We start from the raw sequence: 24800 nt of genomic DNA on the forward strand, positions 1-24800 counted from the left end.
TCCCACCTATTTGCAGGCTCAATGTGGCTTACATAGTACCGTGAAGGCGTTCGCCAACTCCAGTAGAGAAACAAAGACATAGTGATGTTGTATTCTAATAAGGTTCATAGTTACAGAGACATTGGGAATCGTAGAGAAGAAGAGATATATAGTGTTCATTACGAGCTTGGGTTACGTTGTGTTGCAGGGTTTAGGCACTTAAGTAACTAGACTAAAAGCATCACCTTTTTTAAATCTTTTGATTACAGGCTTTATCAAAAAATGTTCAATGTGAGTTATAATATAAAACTCAATAAAACCCAAATTATACCAAATCAGTAAAATAAAATTTAACAAAAGTTTTAATGATTTCATTACTCTGTTGTGTGCCACAAAACCCAAATCACTACAGTACATTACAGGAATTGCCTAGGATCAATATGCAACTATACAGGTCAATATGCAAAACTGAGATCCTCAATTTAAATACTTATTTTCAGGCAAACACAGGGGGGGGGGGGGGGCCTGTCCACCTTTATAGCTGAAAGCTCACCTAAATGTATTTTAAATTTTGTTCTACTGTTCACCTGCCTTGATTTAAGCCCTCAGGGGGTAAATTCTGTGAGGAGCCATAGAATGTGGTAAAGGCGGTTAGCTTAGTGGAGTTTAAAAAAGTTTTGGACTGCTTCCTAAAGGAAAGGTCCATAGACCGTTATTAAATGGACTTGGGGAAAATCCACTATTTCTGGGATAAGCAGTATAAAATGTTTTGTACATTTTTGTGATCTTGCCGGGTATTTGTGACCTGGATTGGCCACTGTTGGAAACAGGATGCTGGGCCTGATGGACCTTTGGTCTTTCCCAGTATGGCAATACTTATGTACTTTTGTACATATGAGCCTCCTAGATGCAGGCATGTGTACATGAACAGATATGTAAGCGGTTTCCGGCAATGTGCTATTCTTTAACTACATTTACTCCAGCAGGTGTGGATAGCAGGATCTAGCAAACCTTGAAGAATGGTTCAGGGATTGGCAACTAAGATTTAATGATAAAAAATGCAGGATCATGCATTCGGGCTGCAAAAATCCACGGGAACGATATCGTATGAGGAGGGGAGGGGGGTGAAGTGCTTCTGTGTATGAAGGAAGAGCGGGGCTTGGGTGTGATCATATCTGATGATCTTAAGGTAGCTAAGCAAGTAGAAAACGTGGCAGTCAATGCCAGAAGAATGCTCAGGTGCGTAGGGAAAGGAATGGCTAGTAGGAAAAAGGAGGTGATGATGTCCGTCTATAAGACTCTAGTGAGACCTCATTTAGAAAATTGTGTACAATTCTGGAGCTGACCCAATATGACTATTCTTATGTTCTTATGTAAGTAATGAAGCTACTGTATGGGAAAGAAAGCCAGCAGATCAATGTCACAACAAAAAGATTTTATTGAAGATACCGTGTATGAACAAATCGCCCGACACAGGCCGTGTTTCGCCCACCTAGGACTGCGTCAGGGGCTAATTTGAAACCTTCGTAGCAAGATTCTAGAATCCCAAGGAGTAGCAAGATTCCGGAATCCCAAAGAGTAGCAAAATTCTGTGCAGAATCCTGAAGAGTAGCAAGATTCCGGAATCCCAAAGACTACTACTACTACTGCCCATCTTCAAGTCTTTGCTTAAAGCCCACCTCTTCAATGCTGCGTTCGGCACCTAACCCTTACCGTTCAGTGAATCCAGACTGCCCCAATTTGACTGCCCCGATCGGACCGACCGTTCACTTGTCTATTAGATTGTAAGCTCTTTGAGCAGGGACTGTCTCTCTTTGTTAAATTGTACAGCGCTGCGTAACCCTAGTAGCGCTCTAGAAATGTTAAGTAGTAGTAGTAGTAGTAGTACTTATCATTTCTATAGCACTACTTTATGTACACAGCGCTGTACACTTGAACATGAAGAGACAGTCCCTGCTCGACAGAGCTTACAATCTAATTAGGACAAACAAAACAAACGAGATAAGGAAATATTAAAGTGAGGGTGATAAATAAGGGTTCTGAACAAGTGAATAAGGGTTAGGAGTTAAAAGCAGCATCAAAAAGGTGGGCTTTTAGCTTAGATTTGAAGACGGCCAGAGATGGAGCTTGACGTACCAGCTCAGACAGTCTATTCCAGGCATATGGTGCAGCAAGATAAAAGGAACGGAGTCTGGAGTTAGCAGTGGAGGAGAAGGGTGCAGATAAGAGAGATTTAACCAGTGAATGGAGTTCCCAGGGAGGAATGTAGGGAGAGATGAGAGTGGAGAGGTACTGAGGAGCTGCAGAGTGAATGCACTTATAGGTCAATAAGTCAAGAATACTCACTTTGCACCCAGTTTTTAGGCATCTTAACGTTTAGCGTCCTTTACTGAACTGAGCCCTAAACTTCCTGTGCAACAGACCAAAATCAGAATTATCCAATTGTTTAATCCATCTCAATAGGTTAATTTTAAAGGCACAAATCGTGCTTCCTGGAATCCTTTGTCCAAGTCTAGTATCAATAGACTGTTTGGATTTCCAGCTTTCGTACACCTTCACATATCAGTCAGTCAGTGAGTTTGTCTAGGATACACCTCCGATAGGTAGGACTTCAAGCCTAAAGTAATAAAAAGTAGAGAAAAGAAGGGGGAAAATGGAACGCACAGGTTCTGCTGAATCCTAGATGCTCCAAGGTTATTTTTGGCCGCTCTTAGTGCTTCTGGAGGACCTGTGATGTGATGATGTTTGAATGTTTTCTGACTTGTGATTCAAGTTAAGTGATGTTGATAAGGGGAAGTACCAGACAGAGATTAAAATGGAAAGGACACACAGATAGGAGAGAGGCCTGGTAAAAACTGAAGTGGTCTTTGATGTTTCTAGTGCCACTTGCCCCCACTCTGCTTTGCCTCTTGAGCTCTTAAAGGGTCTGATTTCCAAGCCACTTGGAAGCTTCTAAAGAATTGACTTAATAGAAGGTGCTACTGTTTCAGACCTTCCTTCTTTACTCTGGCGGCCATTTTTGTTTTCAGCTTTATCATCATCTGAGCGTAGACTGCAAAGACCATTCTTTTAGAGCGAGGCCCTTTGAAATTTATTTTTTTAAACCTACTAAAAACCTGTTCAAAATGTTTTCCTCTGCAATCAATTAAAATCCACTTACTAAGTGCATTTATAAGCATCACTGTACCCAGACAGACCCTCAAGCCCATCATCCTGTTTCCAACAGTGACCAATCCATGTCCCAAGAACCCGGTAATCCCAAAAGAGTCAAATAAATTTTTCCAAGTCTACCTTGATGGTAGTTTTTGGACTTTTGTTTTAGGAGTTTGTTCAAACCTCTCTTAAACACTGTTACACTAACTGCATTTACTGCATTCTCATGTGACAAATTACATCACGTAGTATAGTTCAGGTTCCTCTTTTCCAAGTGCATGACTTTGCACTTGCTCACATTAAATGTCATCTGCCAATTTGGATGCCTAATCTCCCAGTCTCGTAATTTTTCAAAATCCTCTTGATATTTAACAACTTTGAATAACTTTGTTTTATTAGCAAATTTATTTACCTCATTAGTTACACCCATCTCTAAATCATTTAGAAATATGTTAAAAAGCAATGGTCTGCCAGCACAGACCCCTGGGAAACCCCACTATCTACTGACCATTTAACCCTACTCTCTGTTTTCTATCATTTAACCAGTTTTTAATCCACAGTAGAACACTACCTCCTATCCCATGACTCTCCAATTTCTTCTGGAGTCTTTCACGAGGTACTTGGTCAAATGCCTTTTGACAATCCAGATACACAATATTGACCGGCTCACCTTTATTCACATGTTTGTTCACCTCTTCAAAGAAATGTAGTAGATTGGTGAGGCAAGATTTCCCTTCACTAAATCCATGTTGACTTTCAGGCTTATTTTCGAAAGAGAAGGACGCCCATCTTTCGACACAAATCGCAAGATGGGCATCCTTCTCACAGGGTCGCCCAAATCGGCATAATCGAAAGCCGATTTTGGGCGTCCTCAACTGCTTTCCATCACGGGGATGACCAAAGTTCACTGGGGCGTGTCGGAGGCATAGCAAAGGCGGGACTGGGGTGTGCCTAACACATGGGCATCCTCGACCCATAATTGAAAAAAGAAGGGCGTCCCTGACAAACACTTGGATGACTTTACCTGGTCCTTTTTTTCTTACGACCAAGTCACAAAAATGTGCCCTAACTGACCACATGACCACCGGAAGGAATTGGGGATGACCTTCCCTTATTCCCCCAGTGGTCAATAACCCCCTCCCACCCTCAAAAAAATTTAAAAAATATTTTTTCCAGCCTCTATGTCAGCCTCAAATATCATACCCAGCTCCATGATAGCTGTATGCAAGTCCCTGGAGCAGTTTTAGTGGGTGCAGTGCACTTCAGGCAGGCGGACACAGGCCCATCCCCCTCCCTACCTGTTACACTTGTGGTGGTAAATATGAGCCCTTCAAAACTCACCAGAAACCCACTGTACCCACATGTAGGTGCCCCCTATGGTAGTGGTGTACAGTTGTGGGGAGTGAGTTTTGGGGGGCTCAGCACACAAGGTAAAGGAGCTATGCACCTGGGAGCAATTTATGAAGTCCACTGCAGTGCCCCCTAGGGTGCCCGGTTGGTGTCTTGGCATGTCAGGGAGCACTACAAATGCTGGCTCCTCCCACGACCAAAGGGCTTGGATTTGGTTGTTTCTGAGATGGGCGTCCTTGGTTTCCATTATCGCCGAAAATCGGGGACGACCATCTCTAAGGACGACCGTCTCTAAGGTCGACCTAAATTTCGTGATTTGGGCATCCCCGACTGTATTATCGAAATGAAAGATGGACACCCATCTTTTTTCGATAATACAGGTTTCCCCGCCCCTTCGCCGGGACGTCCTGCGAGGACGTCCTCAGGAAAACTTGGGTGCCCCGTTCGATTATGAACCTCCACGTCTCATTAATCCATGCTTTTGAATATGCTTTGTAATATTGTTCTTTATAATAGTCTCTACCATTTTGTCCAGCACCAACGTCTGACTCACCGGTCTATTGTCCACCCTCCAATCTGCCAGTACCATGCTTGATTTGTTTTTTTTTTAAATGTATTTATTATTAGCATTTATTTTAAAATTCTTAATGGACTGGCTTCTCACATGATTTCTTTTTCTCTCGGCAAGGACTCGTTTAGATTCAATGATTGATGTTTCTTACATTTTCCATCACCCAAAAGAGTTCTTTTTAATAAAATGCTCACGATTTCTTCCCATTCCAGGCACTTTACTCTTGGAACAATCTACCTTTATTTATTAAACAACAGTCTTTTTATCACACGTTCTGTAAATATTTAAAAGCTCATTTATTTAATCTGGGTTAGCTGTACAAGAGATCCAACCATTAGCTATTATTTAACTGTGTATTTTTAAGCTAATGTAAACCACTTTGGATCAACTCCAGGGATTAAGCTGTTTATCAGTGCTTTAGATTAATAGATTTGCAATTTCATTTTTTAGTTCTCTCAGTAAGCTTGGGACAATTACATAGAATCTGTAAGGAGGAGGAATGGATAGTGGATAGCATGGATGAGCAGACTGGATTGGCCATGTGGCCTTTATCCGCCTTCATTTTTCTATGTTTCTAAGTACTCTGGGGTGCATATCATTTGGTTCAGGTGATTTTGTTACTCTTTAGTTTTTCAATTTGCCTGTTACATCTTCTAACTTTACAGAGATTAGTTTCAGTTCCTCCTACTTATCACAATTAAATACCATTTTTGGTATGTGTCTCCTCCATATCTTCCTGAGTGAAGACCGAATTCAATTAGGCTATCTGCTGTGGCTTTATCCTCCCTGAGTGCCTCTTTTAACCCTTGATCTTCTAGTGGTCCAACTGATTGTGTTACCAGCATGTGGATAAAGGTGAGCCAGTATGTAGATTTTCAGAAAGCTTTTGATAAATTTCCTCATGAGAGTCTCCTGAGGAAATTAATGTCATGGGATAGGAGGCAAGGATCTGGTGTGGATTAGGAATCGGTTATTGGACAGAAAACAGAGGGTAGGGTTAAATTATTAATTTCTCTCAATGGAGGAGGGTGAACAGTGGAGTGCCGTGGGGATCTGTATTGGGACGGGTGCTTAAATTTGCAGATGATACATAACTATTCAAGGTTGTTAAAACACATGCGGACTGTGAAATATTGCAGGAAGACCTTAGGAAATTGGAAGACTGGGCATCCAAAAGGCAGATGAAATTTAATGTGGACAAATGCAAGGTGATGCACATTGGAAAGAATAATCCGAATCATAGTTACCTGATGCTAGGGTCCACCTTGGGGGTCAGCACTCAAGAAAAAGATCTAGGTGTCATTGTAGATAATACGCTGAAATCTTCTGCTCAGTGTGCGGTGGCGGCCAAAAAAGCAAACAGGATGCTAGAAATTACTAGGAAAGAGATGGTGAATAAGAACAAAATTACTATAATGCCTTTGTATCACTCCATGGTGCGACCGCACCTTGAGTATTGCGTTCAGTTCTGGTCACCGTGCCCGTATCTCAAAAAAGATATAGCAGAATTAGAAAAGGTTCAAAGAAGAGTGACTAAAATGATAAAGGGGATGGAACTCCTCTCGTAAGAGGAAAGGGTTAAGAGGATAGGGCTCTTCAGCTTGGAAAAGAGACAGTTGAGGGGAGAGATGATTGAGGTCTACAAAATCCTGAGTGGTGTAGAGCGAGTAGAAGTAAATCAATTTTTTACTCATTCCAAAAGTACAAAGACTAGGAGGAAATATTTTTTCACTCAATGAATAGTTAAACTCTGGAACTCTTTGCCGGAGGATGTGGTAACAGTGGTTAGCGTATCTGGGTTTAAAAAAGGTTTGGATAAATTCCTCTAGGAAAAGTCCATAGTCTGCTATTGAGACAGACATGGGGAAGCAACTGCTTGCCCCGGGATTGGTAGCATGGAATGTTGCTACTCTTTGGGATTCTGAATGGAATCTTGTCACTCTTTAGGATTCCAGAATCTTGCTATTCTTTGGGGTTCTACATGGATTGTTGCTATTCTTTGAGATTCTGCATGGAATCTTGTCACTCTTTAGGATTCCAGAATCTTGCTATTCTTTGGGGTTCTACATGGAATGTTGCTACTCTGAGATTCTGCATGGAATCTTGTCACTCTTTAGGTTTCCAGAATCTTGCTATTCTTTGGGGTTCGACATGGAATGTTGCTACTCTTTGAGATTCTGCATGGAATCTTGTCACTCTTTAGGTTTCCAGAATCTTGCTATTCTTTGGGGTTCGACATGGAATGTTGCTACTCTTTGAGATTCTGCATGGAATCTTGTCACTCTTTAGGATTCCAGAATCTTGCTATTCTTTGGGGTTCTACATGGATTGTTGCTATTCTTTGAGATTCTGCATGGAATCTTGTCACTCTTTAGGATTCCAGAATCTTGCTGTTCTTTGGGGTTCGACATGGAATGTTGCTACTCTTTGAGATTCTGCATGGAATCTTGTCACTCTTTAGGTTTCCAGAATCTTGCTATTCTTTGGGGTTCGACATGGAATGTTGCTACTCTTTGAGATTCTGCATGGAATCTTGTCACTCTTTAGGATTCCAGAATCTTGCTATTCTTTGGGGTTCTACATGGATTGTTGCTATTCTTTGAGATTCTGCATGGAATCTTGTCACTCTTTAGGATTCCAGAATCTTGCTATTCTTTGGGGTTCTACATGGAATGTTGCTACTCTGAGATTCTGCATGGAATCTTGTCACTCTTTAGGTTTCCAGAATCTTGCTATTCTTTGGGGTTCGACATGGAATGTTGCTACTCTTTGAGATTCTGCATGGAATCTTGTCACTCTTTAGGTTTCCAGAATCTTGCTATTCTTTGGGGTTCGACATGGAATGTTGCTACTCTTTGAGATTCTGCATGGAATCTTGTCACTCTTTAGGATTCCAGAATCTTGCTATTCTCTGGGGTTCTACATGGAGTGTTGCCACGATTTGGGTTTCTGCCAGGTACTTGTGATCGGGCTTGGCCATTGTTTGGAAAACAGGATACTGAGCTAGATGGACCACTGGTCTGACCCAGTAAGGCTACTCTTATGTACTTAAAAAGGTTTTAAGTGTTTATGCCTATGAGGCAAGCTTGTCAGGTGTTTGACTTGCTATTCCTTATGTTGTTTCCTATTATCTTCAATTGGTCCTTCTTCCATTTTCTGATGAATGTTCTTTTAGCTCTAATAGTCTCCTTCACCTCACCGTTTAACCATGGTGGCTGTCATTTGGCCTTCCACTTTTTTTTAAATACATACAATATATCTGTCCTGGGCTTTCAGGATGGGATTTTTGAACAATGTCCACACCTGATGTAAACTTTTGACCTTGGCAGCTGTTTCCCTAATCTGTTTTAGACGATTTCCTCATTTTATCATTGTGTCCTGTTTGAAAGTTGAATTCTAACATAGTGGATTTCCTTTATGTACTTACTCCAGTTATTCAATCAAATTTGCTCATGTTATGATCAACCATTACCTCTTGCCCCACATCACGTGTTCCACAAGGTCTAAATCTAGACTTGCTTCCCTCTTGCCAGTTCCTGAATTAGCTTCTCCATGGAGAAGTCATTTATTTCATCTGGAAACTTTACCTCCCTAGTATGCCTTGATGTTACATTTATCAAGTCAATATTGGGGTAATTGAAATCGAGAAGATCTGAGAAAAGAGCTTTGCTCTGCTCTGGAGAAAAAAAAGACCTCACACTCACCCACAAGTTGCGGTGGTGATCAGCTTACTATATTCGTCAGTCAAAAATAAAAACTCATCAACAATTCAAAAACAAGTGAAATCAAACCACCCCACCCCCTTTTTTATTTTACTGGTAAATGTCCATCAGCCCCCCATTTCCGGAGCTAGCAGGCCGCAGAGGGATACCCAGCAGTAATCGAGCAGCGTCGCGCTCTGCCCATTACCGCAGGGTTAGCGCGTAAGTCCTTACCGCCTCCTCAATGGGTGGTGGTATGTGCTCCCCTTCTCCCCGAAATGGCTGCATGGCAAGTGCAAACTTACCGAACGGCCATTTCATTTTTGGTTGTCTTCACCCACTGCGGTAAAAGGGGCCCTGGCGTGCGGTAAAACCAGCTGGCCTCTTTTACCGCAGCTTAGTAAGTACCTGCCCAAAGTATCGGTGGGATTTGAATCTTGGCTTCCCTGGTTTTCAGCCCACTGTTCCAAGCATTAGACTAGTCTTTCATTGATGAAGTTCCCCCCAAAAGTCTCATATTTGGGATTAGGTGTCCTGTTATTAGTACATTGACTGAGCCCTGCTCCTCCCCCCTCCCCCCCCCCCCCCCCCAATAGTTTGTTTGTTGTTTTTCTTGACTAGTGACTCCATAAACATTTAATGGATTTTGTGATTTTTTTTTTGGCAATTAGAGTTTTGAAGAATTTTTGCCTTTTCCCCAGTGAGGCCCATTTTGTTCTGGGGGAAACTGTAAACTCCAGCTTCCTTCAAGAAGAGCTGAGGGCAATATTTATAGGATGTGAGTCTGTCCTAGGCCAAGTGTATAAATAATCGTTTTTGGCACAAGAGGAACAGCGGAAAGGCCAACAGGCTGACTGCTGGGAGAGTGAAGTCTCGATATGAAATCCAGATGATGATTCAGAGAATTAACAGGCTCCTGGGACACAAAAAAAATGAAGCCAGAAAGTTTTCAGTGTCAGCAGAAAAAAAAAAAAAAGTCAACTCTGTCTGCATTTCCTCAAAAATTAAAAAAAAGCAGGAGGAATCTTTTCTTCTAGATAAGCAGACCTTCCCCACCCTACCCCCCCTTCACTCTGTCTAAAGAATTTACCCAGGACAAAGTCTGAGTCTTTCCGTATGAAGTAGCACAAAATTTCCACTAAGGGCCCTTCCAGAAACAGGGTTCAAGATGTTCATTGGGGAGGTGGGGGTTCTTTCTCCACAACGAAAAAGGAGTCACTTACAGCAGACAGAAGAGATTTGCCATTCACCATCATGTCATGGTGTCTCCTTACTGCAGAAGCTGGGAAGATGCCTGCGATGGATTGGCTCTGGCCTCTCTGGACTGGCGTCATGCTATTGTTGGGATGGGGGAGGAGGGTTGAAGCATGCACTGAGTTTTAGGACTCAGCTGCGTCCACGTCCCAATCTGAAGTGCATTTCTAAGGGTAAAATGAACACCTACCCTCTAATTCTATAAACTTGAGTGCACAATTTTACGCTAAGGACCAGATGAAGGAAATGGCGCCCAAAGAAATTCCGCATGTTGCACTATTCTATAAAAGGTGCTCTGAGTTTGTGCGCCGTTCATACAATAGAGCTTAGAGTCAGTTTCCACGCCAAACTTTGGGCGCAAGGATTTACACCAACTGGTATAAATCCTGGCGTGTAAGTTAGGCACAGTTCCCCAGTATTCAGTAATACTGTTCGCATCTTTAGTGAACGCACTTGAGCCGTCCATACCCCTTCCATGGCCACGCCCCCTTTTCAGTTGCACACTGAAATATTTGCACGGGGATCTTGCTAGAATAGCACTTAGCATGATGCATGTTCAAATCCAAATTGGTGCCAATTAGTACCAATAATTCACTATTGACAGTAACTGACTCATTAGCTAATATAGTTGTGCACGCATTTCAGAATAGTGTGCAATTTTGCGCATGTAATATTGGGCGCCATACATAGAATCTGGGGGTTAGTGCACAATGCTGGCCATACAAGTTATAGAATAATGCCAGTTGTGCGTGCAGCATAATAATTAGTTGCTAATTGCCATTAACTACTAATTATTGGCTTTAATTGGTGTTAATTGGTGCTGATTGGCACTAATTAGCAATTATATGCATAACTGCGCTTAGTCGGGAGTCTGTAAATTGCGTTAGAAGTATGCCCAGCAATTATGCATACAGGTTACAGAATACTAGTAGTAGCATGCGAGCGTTTGTATCAGCCCTTGCCAATTCTGGTCACCGCATCTCCAAAAAGATATAGTGGAATTAGAAAAGGTGCAGAGAAGGGCGATGAAAATGATAAAGGGGATGGGATGACTTCCCTATGAGGAAAGGCTAACGCGGCTAGGGCTCTTCAGCTTGGAGAAAAGGCGGCTGAGGGAAGATATGATACAGGTCTATAAAATAATGAGTGGAGTGGAACGGGTAGACGTGAAGCATCTGTTTACGCTTTCCAAAAATACTAGGACTAGGGGGCATGCGATGAAGCTACAAAGTTGTAAATTTAAAATGAATCAGAGAAAAGTTTTCTTCACTCAATGCGTAATTCAACTCGGGAATTTGTTGCCAGAAAATGTGGTAAAGGCGGTTAGCTTAGCAGAGTTTTAAAAAGGTTTGGACAGCTTCCTAAAGGAAAAGTCCATAGACCATTATTAAATTGGACTTGTGGAAAATATTTCTGGGCTAAGCAGCGTAAAATGTTTTGTACTTTTTTGGGGATCTTGCCAGGTATTTGTGACCTGGATTGGCCACTGTTGGAAACAGACCTTTGGTCTGTCCCAGTATGACAATACTTATGAATTTGCAGGAGCCCATCCTTCCTCAAGAAGGAAGGACTTTATTGGAGGGCATTTAGCAGATACAGCATTTTAAGGGGACAACTGGAAAACTCTGTAAGAGGGTCTGTACAGGGGCAAGCACCATCAGGTCAGACTGAGAGTCTCCTAACCTGTACAGAGTTCTGAAGGACCATCGCTTGAGATGCTGGCCTAGAGTTTAAACACTTCTCCCCGTTACCTCTAATCAGCACTGCAGTGAAAAGGTTACCCAAGCAGACTCTCTTACAGTATCAGTTCAGAGTTAAACTTCCCTTGCCTTTTAATCAAGAGGTCTTTATGAGCTTTTAATGTGTTTTTCCAAAGTAAATAGAAGTGGAGAAACTGCCCTTGGATTACATGAAATCAGCTTGTTCTCTCAAACAACAATGAAGCCAGCAGGCGGCAGATGGCTTTTAATTGTTAAATGGTTAATTAATCTACAGGCTATGTGCCCAGACAGTGGGGGTTCCTTCATTATACATTCTGGCCCTTATAACCTTGGCATTAAAATTCATTAGAGTGGATGTTTAAAAAAAGAAACATGGACAGCTGGGATTATCACAGAAACTTTTACCTTGCCGCGTCTAATGGGGATTTATACCTCTCTTATTCTGGCTTTCTAGAGAGTCACATCCACCCCCCCCCCCTCCACTTCTAAACATCTGAAAGACTGGACCCCCCACTCCTTAGGAATCTCAATCCAACCCTACAGCACCCTATAAACACCAGTAATAAACTGTGTTAATTCCACCCATGGGTGCCCCTCTGATTTTAAAACACTCCTTCCTATCCTTAGATCTGCTGATTCTACATGGAAAAGCTACCTTGGAGATTGTTATCAACCAGGGCCTGGCAACTCACTTTGCAATGGGGCCTCACAGAGGAATTTAACCATTTGTTTTCTAGAAACTCCCTTTGTAAAACAGGTTTCCTGGTCTTTAAAATATTAACATCTGAGGCAGCGAATTAAGTTTCAGACCACAGACTGAACTGAATAAAATGCACTTTTAATTAAGTGTTCACGGAGCATTTCACAGCACACCTTCGAGCTAACCCAGCACCGAGGCCGATGCAAAAACCTTGGGGGTCGTTATTCAGACCTTGGGATAGAGCCCAGCTACGGTGGTCAGCCCGAATATTCAATGCCAGGTCGTTTCCAGTGACCAGTATTAAATATCTGGTTTATTTTTGGCTGGTTAACCTTGGTGGGTCAGGGACTTTATTGAGACTCCTGCATAAGGGAAGAAAGCGGGTGTTGTCATTATTTTCAACAAAATGCTTCTACTGAAATCTGTATAAGAGATGAAGGCTTTCAGCAAGGCATGAGGTGTTGTATATTTTGTTGGCGGGAGAAGTGTTTTCATATTTTTGGGAATGGTGTTTAATAATGTGTGAGTTATTTTTCATTTGATTATATTTTGGAATTTATGAAATTATTTCTGTAAACTGCTTTAAACTGACACAGAAGCTTAGCGGAGATTGGGTGGCAGAGCCGGTGGTGGGAGGCGGGGCTAGTGCTGGGCAGACTTCTACGGTCTGTGCCCAGAAAATGGCAGATACAAATCAAGGTTAGGTATACACATATGAGTTTATCTTGTTGGGCAGACTGGATGGACCGTGCAGGTCTTTATCTGCCGTCATCTACTATGTTACTAGAAGCGGTATAGACATTTTTAATAAAGATAAAGAAAGATTAACTGGCTAAGTTAATATTTGGAGATAGGTGGCGTCAGTGGCGTAGGAAGGGGGGCGGTCCGCCCCGGGTGCACGCACTGGGGGGGGGGGGGGTTGTCGGCTCGCTGGTTCTCTGCTCTTTCTGCCCCGGAAAAAGGTTACTTCCTGTTCCGGGGCAGAGAAAGCAGGGAAGCAGCAGAGCCGACGCAGCTCCCAGTGACATGCACTGGGGGCAGATCGGCCCTCCCGCCTGCCCCCCGCTGCAAGGTAGGGTGCGTTTTTTTTGGGGGGAGGGTGCGTTTCGGGGGTGGGTGCACTCCGGAGGAAGGGGGCGCCGTGCCCTGCACCCGGGGGGGGGGGGTGGGCAGCGGGGGGACCCGCCCTGGGTGTCAGGCACCCTCGCTATGGCACTGGGTGGTGTGAAGAAACAGTGTTTTAAGTCTGTAAAATGTATTGGATATTTTCCTGCCTTGATTATGTCTTGAAATGTATTTCTCCTGTTTGGCCAGTAGGTGGCGTTTCTTTGCTGTTAAAGGGAACTGAATCTTCTTTTTCTTTAACACAAGCAGGAAGCAAGCAGCAGTATACTTTCAAATCTTGTTGACTGGGCTCTGATTGGCTCAGGAGCTCATTTCCTTTAGAGTGTACTAATTTTGCCTCCAGTCTTAGCCTGGGAGAAGAGAGGGACAGATCTCTTTGCTAAGGCTCTGTGAACAGTTATATATCCTGATTTTCCCAGGTACTATTGAGACAGTGTGTGGATGTCTAGTTAATGTTATAATTGATCCATATTTCAGTTACCTGTTATTGTTCTGCTGATTGCACATTGTTGTTCATTGTTCAGTTTTTTAAGACAATAAATAATTTAGTTTATTGTCTCTTTGCCTGGACTGATAAAGAATCCTGGTGGTTTGTGTGTTGGGCGTGTGAGTGCTTCCTGGGAACTGTGGGACCTCTGGGAGTATGGCCCCAGTAACGTAGAAATCACTGGGGATAATTTGAGAGTGGGAGACTCGCCCAGAGGCGAGTGGGAGGAGGGTACCAGTATACAGCACGAGCGGCAGGTGCAGGCAGACCTGAGCTGTGCTGGGGACAGACATTCTAAGTGGCCACGGGGTAACCCCAAGGCAGGTGGCTGGGCGTTTCATGACAGCTGGCTAGATTTAAACCAGCTGAAGATACTCCAGCTATTTACGTGGCCGCTTACAATGGCCGGCTATACACTGAATACTCGGGGATATAACCGGCTGTCTGCTAGCCACTAGCCAGGAATACTCAGTGGAAATAGCTGGTTATCCCCCGCGGAATATCGCCGGATAGCCGGTTAGGTGCTATTTAACCGTTGAGGAACCGTTCCTGGCTGGTTAAATGGTTTTCAATATCAGGGGGGGGGGGCTTGTATTGGACTGTGCACACGGCTTCCTAATGCAAGAGTAATGTCAATACAGTAACGAAACAGTATGCAAAAAAGGCCCCCGATTCAAGGAAATGTGCAGGAACCCAGAAGAGAACACCAGGGCTCGCAGGGCTTGATGCACAAATCAGCACCCAGAGTTACATGTGATACTTGTGCATAAAATGTTGGTGATACCAATATTTCCACGCAGAATAAATTCCAGTGCACCCAGCCACATGTACCGGTGCAGTTTTTATTTTTTGTGCCTGCAACTCTCAACAATCCTGCAGTTTGCTTCTTGTTCCAGCACACCTCCCCCTCAGTTCTGTCTTTTCCTTTCGCCCAGGCTCTTAATAGAAACCACAGAAAATTGTGGCTCAATGCGCTGGCAGTAAACCCAAGAAAAAGGCATGAAATCCTCATTAATGCTGACTGCAGAAGAATGAGCTAACCTGTTATGCCTCCTGATACCTGGAATTAAAGGCCCGGCCTTGAGCTCAGCCTTATGGTCTCCTGCGTATTTCTCTGCGTCTGCGCTGAACAGCTAATAGCTTCATTAACTTGGATTCAAGTGTGGTGTGTGTTGGTGTCTGTGGTTGGCTTGTGTGTAAAGCTCATTTTTGCGTGGTGTGTCCTCGAATTTGGGCGCTAAATCTGAGTTAACCAGTGCTCAAGGCCTAGAGCATTTACTGACTCAGCCCCACAATGACCGAGAGAAATTTTATATCCTCTGTCCTTCTAGCCAGGGTCTGAGAGAAACACGTATGGGGGGATTCAGAAGTCATGTCAATGCCAGCTAGGATTTTTATTTTTTTTTAAATACATACTGTATGTATTTTCTCTTGCACAATGAGAATATAAGAACATAAACATTGCCATACTGGGACAAACCAAAGGTCCATCAAACCCCAGTATCCTGTTTCCAATGGTGGCCAATCCTGGTCCAAGTACCTGGCAAGATCCCAAGTAAAACAGATTTTATGCCGCTCATCCTAAAAATAAGCAGCGGATTTTCCCAAGTCCATCTTAATAATGGCTTATGGACTTTTCGTTTTAGGAAGTGGTTCAAACCTTCTTTAAACCTTTCTAAGCTAAATGCTTTTTACCACATTCTCTGGCAACGAATCCCAGAGTTTAATTACACGTTGAGTGAAGAAATGTTTTCTCCAATTTGTTTTAAATCTACTACCCCTAAACTATACCAAGAACCCTGCCCCCCTGAGAGCTGTGCAAGCTGTAGATATACACGGTTAAGCAGGGACGTTTTAAAAGGGCATGTGTTTGCCCTTTTGCATGTGTAAACTAGATTATGACACGTAAAAATACCATCTACCCAGGCTAAAAAAAACCTCCTAACATCTGGAACTAACTAGTAGCAGATGTAAAACAAATACAGGAAAGCACAGGGGTATGGCCTTACCAAAATCTTTAGCCTTACACAACATCAGGAGGCAGGGAGATGGGGTGGGGGCAGGGACAAAGCTTGGCTTGTTTGATCCACTAAGAAATGGCAGGCTGGTTCATAGCAGGGGACCCATCAAGCCCACAGTCCTGTCTCTGAGAGTGGCCAGTTGGGGGCTGTTTGGAATAAGACCCTGCTATTTCTTCTCAGCAGTGAAAGGTGGAACCCCCAGCCATACCTGACTAATAAAATTTGCTAATGAATTTATCTTCAAATAACCAAGCATTCTACCAGCCTTTACCTCAACCACTTACACTGCTTAATTATGCATTGATTCAAACAACATTCTGCTGCCCTGTGCTTAATGGTCTTATGAATTGAAAGCAGTCTATAAGCTTCCAAACTTGAAACTATCATTTTTTGTGTCTCTGACCTCTAAATTAGTGCTTCTCAGCTCGGACCTCGGTCACACCCAGCCAGTCAGGCTTTCAGGATATCCACATGCATGAGATAGATTTGCATGTGCTACCTCCTTGGTATACAAATCTCTCTCATGCATATTCATTGTGGATATCCTGAAAACCCAACTGGCTAGGTCAGTGGTTCCCAAACCTGGTCCTGGAGGCACCACAGCCAGTCCTAGGTTTTCAGGATATCCACAATGAATATTCATGAGAGAGATTTACACGCACTGCCTCCACTGCATGCAAATCTGTCTCATGAATATTCATTATGGCTATCCTGAAAATCTGACTGGCTGTGGTGCCTCCAGGACCAGGTTTGGGAACCACTGCTCTAAATCGCATGGAGTCACACATTCATAGCTGGCAAGTAACGCTGGTTTTGGAAGGGGACTTTCAGCTATTCCCGGGTTTTTTTTTTCATAACCACTCCTGTGCATTCTGGTACTGGCAGTGACTTGCAGTGGATGAAGCAAGACTACAGATCCCATGATGCTCTGGGATGCAATTTGAAAGACCAGGGAATCCAGTAGCTGGGCCACGCAGCAGCTTTGATTATTTTATATTTTCTTTCTCTGCAGAGTAAAAATGTCTCACAGAGCTCCAGGTTTTCCTTGAAGCAACGTTCACTCACAGATTGTGTGAGAGCGTCACAAGCAGCGAGAACAAAGCTTTAATGTTCTGCTTTAACTTAAAACAGCCTCTTCCTCCCAAGTTCCTGTCCCTCTCCACTCTTCATTGCAGTGGCGTAGCCACAGGTGGGCCTGGGTGGGCTGGTGCCCACCCATTTAGGGCTCAGGCCCACCCAAAAGCAGCACCTGTTTAGCGGTAGCTGGTGGGGATTCCAAGCTTGGCCAGCTACTCTCCACGATACGGGCACCTGAGCATGCTCATTTTTCAGCGCATGCCTGCTTCAGACTGCCAAGGTGGAAAGAAACGTTTTCCCATCAGTTGAGATATTATTTTGGTGGTGGTTGGTGGGGGGGGGGGGGGGGGGGGGGGAACAACACTTGGTGCCCACCCACTTCTTGCCCAGGCCCACCCAAAATCTGTTGTCTGGTTACGCCCCTGCTTCATTGTGCATGTGTTGCAGAGATAAACTGGGACACAATGGATGGACTGGGAGAGGGATGCATACATGCAAAACGTAGTAAGTTATCAGCCTTTCTCTGCAAATATATTTCCCACAACACACACAAAATTCTAAATCTGATTTTGAAAATCATAAAATTGCATTGTCAAAGCTGGGTTCTCCTGTCAGCAAGTGACCGACAGCAAGTTGTGTCTGTTGCTCACGCTAACAGAGGATTTCAAAATCAGAGTAAGCAGCAACTTCTCGATGTACTTTGGGTTCTGAACGTCCTGCTTCTCAGCCACGTGAAACCAGGACTACGAGTACCACAATGCACCAGGAGAAGGGCATGAAAAAACTGGGACTGACTCAAAATCTTCAAAAGGAGGCAAATGTGGCCTGAATCACAGCACAGGCTGAAAAAACCTGCAAGGGTTTCTCAACTGGGAGGTGGTGCCTGCCTTTTTATTGCAAAATCTCACACCACTGTTTGTCCTTTGTTCTGAAGAATTTATGCTAATGAGGTTTGTGCACAGTTTGTGCTTGGTCAGAGTTTGTTATTTATATAAAACATTGATAATGGTCTGAGGCAGAGGCTTCTCAAGCCAGTCCTCTGGACGCACCCATCCACTCAGGTTTTCAGGCTATCCACAATGAATATGCATGAGACAGATTTGATGTTGACAAGGCCCCCCATCAAGCCTCCAACTGTGCCATGTGATCTCAAAGTTGTCATCACTCAGCTGATGAAAGCAGCTTTTGAGCCATTTGATTCCTGTCATCTGAAGTATTTGACCTGGTAAGTTGTGGTTTGGGTGGCAGTCACGTGAGCTTCAGGTCCTAGTAGCTGATCCACGTTACACTAAATTTCACCACAATAGAGTAGTTCTTCGCATGCACCCTAAGTTCCTTCCTAAGGTAGTGTCGGTGTTCCATCTTAATCAGTTAATCATTCTGCCAACATTTTTCCCAGAACCAATGCCCATCCTCATAAAAGTGTACTGCATACCTTAGATTGCAAGCAAGCTTTAGCCTTCTATCTGGAGCAAATTAAAGCTTTTTGTTTCTTTTGACCCAAACTGGATGGGGGTAGCCATCGGCAAATGCACGATTTCTAATTGGCCAGCGGTTTGCATTTCCTTCACTTATGGGTTGACTGTAGAGGGTCATGTCAATTCCGGGAATAAAACATATAGAATGTTTGTACGTTTGGGAAGCTCGCCAGGTGCCCTTGGCCTGGATTGGCCGCTGTCGTGGACAGGATGCTGGGCTCGATGGACCTTTGGTCTTTTCCCAATGTGGCATTACTTATGTACTTATGTACTTATGTCCTCTACTTGGCTCACTTTTATTACATAGAGCAGTGATTTAACCTATTGTGATGTCATAGTGGCTCATTCCACCAATAAGAGCCAACCTCATTAGTGATGTCACAATGGCTTGATTGTATAGAATGTTTGTACGTTTGGGAAGCTTGCCAGGTGCCCTTGGCCTGGATTGGCCGCTGTCGTGGACAGGATGCTGGGCTCGATGGACCCTTGGTCTTTTCCCAGTGTGGCATTACTTATGTACTCTATAAACCAAAACAGGGAATTTCCAAGACCCATTTTTTGAAAGTAGAAATTACTTATGTACTTCCATTCTATGCAAATGTGTTCATACATATTCATTATGGATATTTTGAAAACCTGACTGGCTGGATGTGTCCTGAGGACTGGGTTGAGAGCCAGTGGTCTGAAGGATTGGATAAATGTTTCAGCAAAGCTGATATTTTCCGTCTTTTAAAGGGACCTTCCACCACACAGTGCCTGGGGTGGGGCATTTCCTCCGTAGCTGTCTCCGGGGCGATATTTTAAGCCCTCTATGGATAAGTTATTTAGCAGAGATGCCAAGTTACCCAGTTCCAAGCTGGAGACATTTTGGCCAATCCTGGTTTTGAACTTACATCCCAAAGCAGTGTGGGATTTGTAGTGCCTGATTCTGACCATTGACATCAGTGCTGCAAGTCCCAAAATCCCCAGCCTGGAACTACGTTACTTGGCATCTTACCTTAATGTTGATAGCCTTAAGGCCAAAATTACCCAGTTCCAGGATAGAGATGTTAGGCCAGTCCTGGATGTCTGACAACCTTATCCAGATGTATTATAGCAGTGGTTTTCAACCCAGAACTCAGGGACCACCTGGCCAGTCAGATTTTCAGAATACCCATAATCAGTGCAATTTTTCTAGCAAAAGAGGTGCCGGTACTCAAATGACAGGCCACCTTTCAGGGGTGGGGTGATCACTCAGGGACCCACCCCACAATAGCCAAGCCCCCCTGCAACCAGTCACAGAATCTATGACAAGGCAGAATTGGTGTGTAGAGCCTGAGCTCTTTCATTAAAACTTGGGGTCCGTGGGTCAATTTTAGCAGACACTGGAAAAGGTGCCAGTACTCAGTACCCCTGAGAACCCCCTCAAAAAAAGCCCTGCCCATAATGAATATGCATGAGTGACATTTGCATGCAGTGGAGGAAGTGCATGTTAATACATCTCATTCATATTCATTATGGGTATCCTGAAAAACCCAACTGGTCTGGTGGTCCCTGAGGACTGGTTTGAAACCCACTGAATTATAGCACCTGACACCAGGGGCGTAGCTATGGGTGGGCATGGATGGGCCCAGGCCCACCCAGTTTCGTCTCAGGCCCATCCTCACCTTCTCCCACCCCCGCCGTAGCGCTGCCTCCTCTTCTGCACTTCGCGGTGTCTGTCTCCCACCCTCACGGCAGCGCTTTCAATTTGCTATCAGCGCTGCCTGCCTGACAGCTGACAGATGCGACGCAATGTCCTCCTGCTCCGGGGCCTTCCCTCTGCCGCGTTGATTCAACTTCCTGTTTACGCAGGGTGGATTGCACGCGGCAGAGGGAAGGTCCCGGAGCAGGACGTCGTCGCGCTGCGTCTGTCAGCTGTCAGGCAGGCAGCGCCGATAGAGCGCTGCCGCGGCAGTGGGAGACGGAGACCATGAAGTGCAGGAGACGAGTCAGCACCACGGTGGGAGAAGGTGAGTGGAGGCAGCGTCGATAACTTTAAAGGTGCTGTGCACTGCATGGGGGGGGGGGGGGGGGGGGGGTTGGGGTTGTAGTTGTAGTTGTAGTGCCCACCCATCCAACCCGCTGGCCCACCCAAAAATTGCCTTCTGGCTACGCCACTGCCTGACACATCCCACGTTGCTTTGGAATATAAGTTCAAAATCAAGACTGGCCAAAAAAGTCTCCTTTCTGGAACTGGGCAACATGGCCCTGCTTAGTGATAATGAGTTTTCTTTAGGGGCCATTTCTATAGTGTACAGGTTCCCTTAATACAGTACCTGGGCAGCAGTGCTTCTGAAATCTTACTTGTTAATGCGGCCAGCTAATTCTCCCTTCCGTGTCCCTGTTTGTTTTCAGCTGATCTGGAGCTGGATAGGACTCACCAACACTTGGCATGCAGCTGGTTGTACATAGTAGGATTCCCGGCCCCTCCTCTTCCCTCTGCTCCTGCCCCTCTGGCAATAAGAGCAAGAAACAGCTGAGAAGATTTCTGTAAGATCATTGTGGGACCTTCCTTCCCTTTGCTGGTGAGAACTCAGTCATTGCTCTCATAGAATCTGTGTGATTTGGAAACAACCTTTCATTCCTTGAGGAATTTGCACTGCATCCTGGATCCAGCAGGACCTTCAGCTCCTTCCCATCTGCCACTGGTTCTTGAAAGAAGGGGTAAGGTTTTGAGGTAGCTGATCATCATACCTTAGTTAGCAGATAATGCCCTGGAAAGAGTGAGAACCTTACGCGGAGTCTGTCTGTACTAACACTCTGGGAATCTTGACGTAACTCCCCAGTGACTGTCATTCTGTCCTGTTCTTTATGAAAAAGACTTTTCCAGTGCAGATCCCTCCCTGAGGCAACACCATTCCTTCTGTACCTTTATAGGCTGTGATGTTGCCCATATGATTTAAAAATGGAACAGTATTGAATGTCTAGTTTTCACAAGGGTTCTCAATATATCTGCTTTATTTTCTCTCCATCCTTCCCTCTCTCTGCACCTACGTTTTGTTGGGCAGACTGGATGGACCGTGCAGGTCTTTTTCTGCTGTCATCTACTATGTTACTATGTTTTATCCTGGCTGACTAAGCCTGGAAATACCTTATGTACATTCATTAATTAATTAGGGTTTAGTAACTGCCTTTAGGAAGACATTCACCCAAGGTGAAAGCGCTTCTGACCAGTTAAAACACATGCGGACTGTGAAAAATTGCAGGATGACCTTAGGAAATTGGAAGACTGGGCAGCCAAATGGCAGATGTAGACAAATGCAAAGTGATGCGCATTGGGGAGAATAAACTGAATCATAGTGACCTGATGCTAGGGTCCACCTTGTGGGGGGGGGGGGGGGGGTCAGCACCCAAGAAAAAGATCTAGGTGTCATTGTAGATAATATGCTGAAATCCTCTTCCCAATGTGTGCAGCTGCGGCCAAAAAAGCAAACAGGATGCTAGGAATTATTAGGAAATAGAGACCGAGAATATTATAATTGCCTGTGTATCGCACCAGGGTGCAACCTTACTTTGAGTATTGCATTCAGTTCTGATCATCGTATCTCAAAAAAGGTATAGTGGAATTAAAAAAGGTTAAAAGAAGAGCGACCAAAATGATAAATTATTATTTTATTATTTATTGCATTTGTGTCCCACCTTATCCCACCTCTTTGCAGGCTCAAAGTGGCTTACAATACATCATGAGTAGTGGAGGAATGTTAGTAAATAAACATTTAGTATTGCAGGGTTTTGGTCGACATGATGATAATAAAACAAAGTTATAGTATACAGGCAGATATTAAGAGACAGTTCTGAATATAGATGGGCAATTTGTGCATATTCACATTGGTTGATCTTTGTGGTAGGCTTTATTAAAGAGATGGGTCTTCAGTAATATGCGGAAGTTCGTTCTTTTGTAGATCGATTTCAAGCTGCGCGGCAGTGCGTTCCATAACTGTGTGCTCAGGTAGGTAAAGTTTGACGCATGCATTAGTTTGTATTTCATTCCTTTGCATTCCCGATATGAGCAAAGGCTAAAGAGTTTAGCCATGAGGGGAGATATGATTGAGGTCTACAAAATCCTGAGTGCTGCAGAACAAGTAAAAGTGAATCGATTTTTTTTCTCTTTCAAAAAGTACAAAGACCAGGGGACACTCAATGAAATTACATGGAAATACTTGTAAAACAAATAAGAGGACATATTTTTTTCACTTAACAAATGATTAAGCTGGAGGATGTAGTAACAGTGGTTAGTATATCTGGGTTTAAAAAAGGTTTGGACAAGTTCCTGGAGGAAAAGTCCATAGTCTGCTATTGAAAAGACATGGGGAAGCCAATGCTTGTCCGGGGATTGGTAGCATGGAATGTTGTTACTATTTGGGTTTCTGCCAGGTACTTGTGACCTGGATTGGCCACTGTTGGGAACAGGATGCTGGGCTTGATGGACCTTTGGTCTGTCCCAGTGTGGCAATACTTATGTACTTATGTATTTGGGAATCTGAATGGAATCTTGCTACTCTTTGGGGTTCTACATGGAATGTTGCTATTTGTTTTTCCGCCAGGTACTTGTGACCTGGATTGGCCACTGTTGGAGACAGGATACTAGGCTAGATGGACCATTGGTCTGACCCAATATGCTTATTCTTATGTTATGTCCTGTAACTATGATGTTTCAGGACAAAGGTATTTATAAATCTCTCTAGTGCACTGCTCACCCATATATGGACCACTAACTTGCTCTCCTTACTACAAATTAAATCAGAAAGATTTTTATCCTTGTGGTTTGCTAAAGGCAATATCAGTGTTTAAAGGATCTCAGTGAATCTGAGTGCTGCCCTGCTAATCCCGATCAGAACCTCAAGGAAGTATTGCAGTGATACACATAAGTACATAAGTAATGCCACACTGGGAAAAGACCAAGGGTCCATCGAGCCCAGCATCAATCCAGGCCAAGGGCACCTGGCGAGCTTCCCAAACGTACAAACATTCTATGCATGTTATTCCTGGAATTGTGGATTTTTCCCAAGTCCGTTTAGTAGTGGTTTATGAACTTGTCCTTTAGGAAACCGTCTAACCCCCTTTTAAACTCTGCCAAGCTAACCGCCTTCACCACGTTCTCCGGCAACGAATTCCAGAGTTTAATTATGCGTTGGGTGAAGAAAACTTTTCTCCGATTTGTTTTAAATTTACTACACTGAGAATGAATGAAAGTCACAACTGGGGAATGGGTTCAGAGAAGGAAAAGCTTTAAAAAGGGAATGGCTGTAATATAAAACAATATATATATAAACCTTTATTACAAGTGTGTGAGAAAACAACACAGTGGGACATAAAGAAGGAAAGATGATAAAAGAACACTGAGTGGACCCTTGACATTGATTTACAGGATTCCCCCTTATTGTCCGTGTACCGATACCATCAGGACCCTTAGCAATTCTCTTGAAATCATCAGTATTTAGGAAGCCTAGAGGCATAAATGCTATCCCACATCTTCATAGGTAGAATAGCAGTGCTACACATTTTGATGGCTGTGAACTTCTTTCACTCCCCCCCCCCCCCCCCCGCCTATGAGGAAATTGAGAACATTCAATACTATTGTTCTAATCTGTTACCATAGGCAGTATTTGCCAATACCAGTCCTAGAGTATCCCTTGCCAGTCAGGTTTTTCAGGATATCCACAATGAATATGCATGAACTTGATTTGCATATCCTGCCTCCATTATATGCAAATCTCTTTTTGTGCATATTCATTGTGGATATCCTGATAAGCTGACTGGCAAGGGGTACTCCAGGACCGGTCTTGGGAGACTTCTCTTAAAGTATGTGCAGATCCAAGATAACACGGTTCTGTTTTGTCAATGATTTCCTAGGTGAGAGAGAAAACCCACCTTCCAGAAGAAAAAGATGGACACCCACAAGCAAGAAATGGAGCTGCTAAGCAACAGCCTAGTGGCCTATGCGTACATCCGGGGTACGTGCCCTATGCAGGGTTCAAACAGTCACGGGATGGTCAACGTATCCCTCACTTAACGTCTGTTGGGTCACAGCTGTCAGACTGTTGAGAGAGATTTTAAAATGCAAATCGTTGCTAGGTGTGTAATGGGACATAGAAAGGGGCTTCGTTATACAGTAATATAGCTTTGATCTCTGGTTAGTCATGTTGCCAAAATTTATTCATT

General features: G+C 43.8%; 1 protein-coding gene across 7 annotated transcripts in view; it reads left to right on the forward strand.

The window, feature by feature from the left end:
- The window catches only part of LOC115480295 (protein eva-1 homolog B-like), a 47770-nt gene that overhangs the window by 19583 nt on the left and 3387 nt on the right, over positions 1-24800 (forward strand). For 3 of the 7 annotated variants that reach the window (XM_030218875.1, XM_030218876.1, XM_030218874.1), the window contains exons 2-3: positions 20994-21302; positions 24492-24592. In XM_030218875.1, the coding sequence (XP_030074735.1) occupies positions 24526-24592 (67 nt within the window). In that variant the 5' untranslated portion in view covers positions 20994-21302; positions 24492-24525. Of the gene's footprint in view, positions 1-18233; positions 18365-20993; positions 21303-22540; positions 22588-24491; positions 24593-24800 lie in introns of those variants that run through there. The other 4 variants (XM_030218879.1, XM_030218877.1, XM_030218878.1 and 1 more) reach the window with 4 other exon arrangements.

The sequence above is a fragment of the Microcaecilia unicolor genome, chromosome 11 (assembly GCF_901765095.1).
Source record: "Microcaecilia unicolor chromosome 11, aMicUni1.1, whole genome shotgun sequence".
Classification (NCBI taxonomy): domain Eukaryota; kingdom Metazoa; phylum Chordata; class Amphibia; order Gymnophiona; family Siphonopidae; genus Microcaecilia; species Microcaecilia unicolor.